Source organism: Nerophis lumbriciformis, linkage group LG13 (assembly GCF_033978685.3).
Source record: "Nerophis lumbriciformis linkage group LG13, RoL_Nlum_v2.1, whole genome shotgun sequence".
NCBI lineage: Eukaryota > Metazoa > Chordata > Actinopteri > Syngnathiformes > Syngnathidae > Nerophis > Nerophis lumbriciformis.
The window spans coordinates 43659568-43665567 of NC_084560.2; the positions used below are offsets into that span (position 1 = coordinate 43659568).

A 6000-nucleotide genomic window follows, 5' to 3' on the forward strand; every position below is an offset into this window, starting at 1 on the left:
CTGCACAGCAGGCCAGCGGTTAGCCGAGTCATTGCGCAATACATGTTGAGGCACTGAGTGACGTGCCTCGACTGGCTGCTGTTCACCGCACCGTCTCTTCTCAGTGTTTGAACGGCAAATGTGAAAATTCAGCGATTTTGAATAAAAATAATCTAAAACTGGTGAAGTTAAATAGAAAATAACTTTATAGTATAATCACTGGATACATATAACAATTTAAATTATTTTTTTTCTTTTTACATTTTTTTTCTTTCCAGGGCCTCACCTGCCTCTAGTGACTGCACGTCACTGGTATATATGTTATAGACATAATATAATATATCTGTATATATAATATACTGTACACATATGTATATATTCGTATATATGTTAGATTTTTTTATCGCTATATTTAGTCTATTTATACCTGCATTGCCCTTTCCATCCTTACACTTTCCATAATTGTAACTGAGCTACTGTGTTGAACAATTACCCTTGTGGATCATTAAAGTTTGTCTAAGTCTAAGTGCATTGGTGTTCATAAACAGGACATCGTTAAAAAGTCACTTTTGCACAGCAGGGGACTTTTAAAGGCAATTGCCCTCCTCTCCTCTGGATAGCAGGTGTACCTAATGTAGTGTCTGCTCAGTGCATAATTCAAGACATTTGTAAAACAAAGCACATTTTCTGCAAAAAGTGATTTCAGCAGCATATAGATAGTGGTATTATTACACAAAATACAACCCCATTTTTTGCATAAAAGCTATGATGGTTATGTTTGCATAAAGAAGTTGTCTGCAGCTTTAAATTATTAAATAAATAAATGTGCAGACACAAACCTGCAACAGGCAAGAAATGAATGCATTTCCCACATTGCATGTTCCAAACCCTTCAGCAAATTCTGCAGCCCCCCCCCCCCCCCCCCAAGCCCGGAATAAACATGAAGCCGTGCAGAAACTCACCCGGCCGACTGCGACAATGTGTCCTGGGCGCGAGACAGCAGAATTAGAACCAACGGCACGAGCACGGGCTGCACCCAAACTTCAGCGTGCATGTTTAAATCCCACAGTAACCTGGAGTTAAAAAGTAGCTTGAAGGAATTTGCCCTGCAGGGAGACACTTGCAGAGAGAAGGGGAAGCAAACTGAAAGGTGCAGAGAGGGAAAGAAGCAGCAGGAAAAAGGTTCTGGAGGGGGGGAAAACTGCCAAAATGCAGAGTTCAGTCAGCAGTTGTAATGAGAAGCAGACTGTTTTTACTTGTCTTTTTCTCTCCGTCTTTTTCCAGATGATCTTTTTTTTTTTTTTTCTAAACCTTGCCACGAGTTCCACATGACTCAGGAATGATATGAAGCAGTTGTGACTTTTGTATTGTTCTTTTACAGATGCTAATGCACAGCTCATTCCACCCGTTCATGTTTGTGCAAGTTTCATAAGCAGAAGACGACTCATTTGAGCAAAGGGACTGAAAGTAACAGGAGTGAGTTTTCAGCACCGGATTAGCAAATCTAGCTAAAAACCCCGTTTCCATATGAGTTGGGAAATTGTGTTAGATGTACCGTATTTTCCGCACTATTAGCCGCACCTAAAAACCACAAATTTACTCAAAAGCTGACAGTGCGGCTTATAACCCGGTGCGCTTTATATATGGATTAATATTCAGATTCATTTTCATAAAGTTTAGGTCTCGCAACTACGGTAAACAGCCGCCATCTTTTTTCCCCGTAGAAGAGGAAGTGCTTCTTCTTCTACGGTAAGCAACCGCCAAGGTAAGCACCCGCCCCCATAGAAGAAGAAGCGCGCGGGTATTACGTTTCATTTCCTTTGTGTGTTTACATCTGTAAAGACCACAAAATGGCTCCTACTAAGCGACACACTGTGGTTCTAGCTTGCCATGCTAATGGCCAGAAACTTCCACCCATGGTGATATTCAAAAGGAAGACCTTGCCAAAAGAGACCTTTCCAGCCGGCGTCATCATAAAAGCTAACTCGAAGGGATGGATGGATGAAGAAAAGATGAGCGAGTGGTTAAGGGAAGTTTACGCGAAGAGGCCGGGTGGCTTTTTTCACGCAGCTCCGTCCATGTTGATATACGACTCCAAGCGCGCCCACATCACAGATGGTGTCAAAAAACAAGTGAAGCACACAAATACAACACTCGCCGTCATTCCGGGTGGATTAACCAAAGAACTCCAACCGCTGGATATTGGTGTCAACAAGGCATTTAAAGCATGACTGCGAACGGCGTGGGAACAATGGATGACCGAAGGCGAACACACCTTCACTAAGACAGGGAGACAGCGCCGGACGACATACGCCAACATCTGCCAGTGGATCGTAAATGCCTGGGCGGATATTTCGGTCTCAACTGTGGTCCGAGCTTTCCGGAAGGCAGGATTCACGGAACTGCTGGAAAAACAACAGCGACACTGACTCTGATGACTTCGACGAGACGGAGCCGGCCATTTTGGATCCCGCAATTCGCCCAACTTTTTAATTCGGACACCGTAGGAGAAGAATTCGAGGGATTTATGAATGAAGAATAACTTCAGAAAGTGAGCGTTATGTTTATTTTGTGTGTTGTGACATTAACGTTCGAGCAACATTAAGTTATTGCTATTGCTCTGCACTATTTTGAATTTTACTATGTTTGTGATTGCACATTTGCACATTACCGTACATTTTGGGAGTGAACAGAGTTGTTAGAACGCTGGTTTTTAATATATTATTAAAGTTTGACTGACCTATCTGACTGTTTTTTTGACATTCCCTGTAGCGCAGTTAGATGCGGCTTATAACACGGGGCGGCTTATAGGTGGACAAAGTTTTGAAATATGCCGTTCATTGAAGGCGCGGCTTATAACACGGGGCGGCTTATGGTGCGGAAAATACGGGTAAATATAAATGCAATGATTTGCACATCCTTTTCAACCCAAATTCAATTGAATGCACTACAAAGACAACATATTTGATGTTCAAACTCATAAACTTTATTTATTTTTTGCAAATAATAATTAACTTGGAATTTCATGGCTGCAACACGTGCCAAAGTAGTTGGGAAAGGGCATGTTCACCACTGTGTTACATGGCCTTTCCTTTTAACAACACACAGTAAACGTTTGGGAACTGATGAGACACATTTTTTGAAGCTTCTCAGGTGGAATCCTTTCCCATTCTTGCTTGATGTACAGCTTAAGTTGTTCAACAGTCCGGGGGTCTCCGTTGTGCTATTTTAGGCTTCACATTTTCAATGGGAGACAGGTCTGGACTACAGGCAGGCCAGTCTAGTACCCGCACTATTTTACTATGAAGCCACGTTGATGTAAGACGTGGCTTGGCATTGTCTTGCTGAAATAAGCAGGGGCGTCCATGGTAACGTTGCTTGGATGGCAACATATGTTGCTCCAAAACCTGTATGTACCTTTCAGCATTAATGGTGCCTTCACAGATGTGTAAGTTACCCATGTCTTGGGCACTAATACACCCCCATACCATCACACATGCTGCCTTTTACACTTTGCGCCTATAACAATCCGGATGGTTCTTTTCCTCTTTGGTCCGGAGGACACAACGTCCACAGTTTCCAAAAACAATTTGAAATGTGGACTCGTCAGACCACAGAACACTTTTCCACTTTGTATCAGTCCATCTTAGATGAGCTCAGGCCCAGCAAAGCCGGTGGCGTTTCTGGGTGTTGTTGATAAACGGTTTTCGCCTTGCATAGGAGAGTTTTAACTTGCACTCACAGATGTAGCGACCAACTGTAGTTACCGACAGTGGGTTTCTGAAGTGTTCCTGAGCCCATGTGGTGATATCCTTTACACACTGATGTCGCTTGTTGATGCAGTACAGCCTGAGGGATCGAAGGTCACGGGCTTAGCTGCTTACGTGCAGTGATTTCTCCAGATTCTCTGAACCCTTTGATGATATTACGGAGCGTAGATGGTGAAATCCCTAAATTCCTTGCAATAGCTGGTTGAGAAAGGTTTTTCTTAAACTGTTCAACAATTTTCTCACACATTTGTTGACAAAGTGGTGACCCTCGCCCCATCCTTGTTTGTGAAAGACTGAGCTTTTCATGGAATCTACTTTTATACCCAATCATGGCACCCACCTGTTCCCAATTTGCCTGTTCACCTGTGGGATGTTCCAAATAAGTGTTTGATGAGCATTCCTCAACTTTATCAGTATTTATTGCCACCTTTCCCAACTTCTTTGTCACATGTTGCTGTCATCAAAGTCTAAAGTTAATGATTATTTGCAAAAAAAAAAAAGTTTATCAGTTTGAACATGAAATATGTTGTCTTTGTAGCATGTTCAACTGAATATGGGTTGAAAATGATTTGCAAATTCCGTTTATATTTACATCTAACACAATTTTCCAACTCATATGGAAACGGGGTTTGTAATAGCATGTTGGCACCGAGCACATTAAAGTGAGTGACCAAACTATTGTATTTTAACTCAGGCTGTCAAATTAAGGAGTTAAGTCATGTGATTAATCAGCAAAATATCACATTAATCATGTACACACTTAGATTAATCATGCAATTTGTTTTGACCGTACAAGCTTTTTAGTGAGTCAATAAATGTCATGTCATCCGTGGTCCGGATCAGGTTTTGGACTCCCTTAGTTCCTGTTGTTGTGCACTCTTGAGTTTGTTTAGTCACCATGGTTACTTATGGTTTTTACCTGCCTCTGTTGTTTCGGGACACTCACCTGTTTGTAATCAAGACACACTATTTAAGCTTGCCTTTGCTGGTCACTCGTCCTGGCTTCTTTGTTTGCTTCACGCTACTGATACGTGGGTATTCCTGTCTCTAGTCCTTGCTAAGTGCAGTCTAGTTTTTCAGTTTTTTGGTGCTTCATTGATTTTCAAGATTAAATTATGTTCCTACCTGCAAGTCATGTCCGGAGTTGTCCGTTTGCATCCCGGGAGAACAAACCGTTAAAGTTAAAGTACCAATGATTGTCACACACACACTAGGTGTGGTGACATTTGTCCTCAGCATTTGACCCATCCCCTTGTTCACCCCCTGGGAGGTGAGGGGAGCAGTGGGCAGCAGCGGTGCCGCGCCCGGGAATCATTTTTGGTGATTTAACCCCCAATTCCAACCCCTGATGCTGAGTGCCAAGCAGGGAGGCAATGGGTCCCATTTTTATAGTCTTTGGTATGACTCGGTTGGGATTTGAACTCACAACCTACCGATCTCAGGGTGGACACTCTAACCACTAGGCCACTGAGTAGATCGCAGTGACGTGCGGTGAGGTTGATGGCTGGTGAGGCACTGACTTCATCACAGTCAGATTTACAAACATATGAACCCTAAAGAGTATCTTATTCACCATTTGATTGGCAGCAGTTAACGGGTTATGTTTAAAAGCTCATACCAGCATTCTTCCCTGCTTGGCACTCAGCATCAAGGCTTGGAATTGGGGGTTAAATCACCAAAAATGATTCCCGGGCGCTGCGCCGCTGCTGCCCACTGCTCCCCTCACCTCCCAGGGGGTGATCAAGGGGATGGGTCAAATGCAGAGGACAAATTTCATTACACAATTTCATTACACCTAGTGTGTGTGTGACAATCATTGCTACTTTAACTTAACTTTAACTTTACACATACAAACTGTAGCACACAAAAAAGCACATTCAATAAAAAAAACGTTATTATGGTCTTACCTTTACTTAGAAATGAAGTCCATGCGCTCCAACTGAAGCCCTCACTTCAACTTTCCACGTGCAAGATTGAATCTATTTAAAAAAGTGTAACCGAGGGTTTATAAATGTCGCCTATACTGTATGAAACTACAAAATAACAAACACGGAGGCTCCAGTTTACACGAGGACCACTTTATTTACCTTCTTTCAAAAACCTCCGCAACGTGACATCACTTCCGCTCTTAGCGCCTTCAAAATAAGAGCTGAAGGCATATACTGTATAACAGCGCATAACAGGAACTTAACATCACAAAGAGGAAAGCCCATGAAAATAGGTTACAAAAGTTATTTAATAAGAAGCCAAA

At 42.4% G+C, this 6000-nt stretch overlaps 1 protein-coding gene across 1 annotated transcript in view; it reads right to left on the bottom strand.

Annotated features, from left to right (window-relative positions):
* The window catches only part of itgbl1 (integrin, beta-like 1), a 122655-nt gene extending 121446 nt beyond the window's left edge, over positions 1 to 1209 (bottom strand). Inside the window, exon 1 of the mRNA XM_061970739.2 lies at positions 942 to 1209. Within this exon, the coding sequence (XP_061826723.1) occupies positions 942 to 1033 (92 nt within the window). The 5' untranslated portion in view covers positions 1034 to 1209. The remainder of the gene's footprint in view (positions 1 to 941) is intronic.
* Positions 1210 to 6000: the final 4791 nt, after the last annotated feature.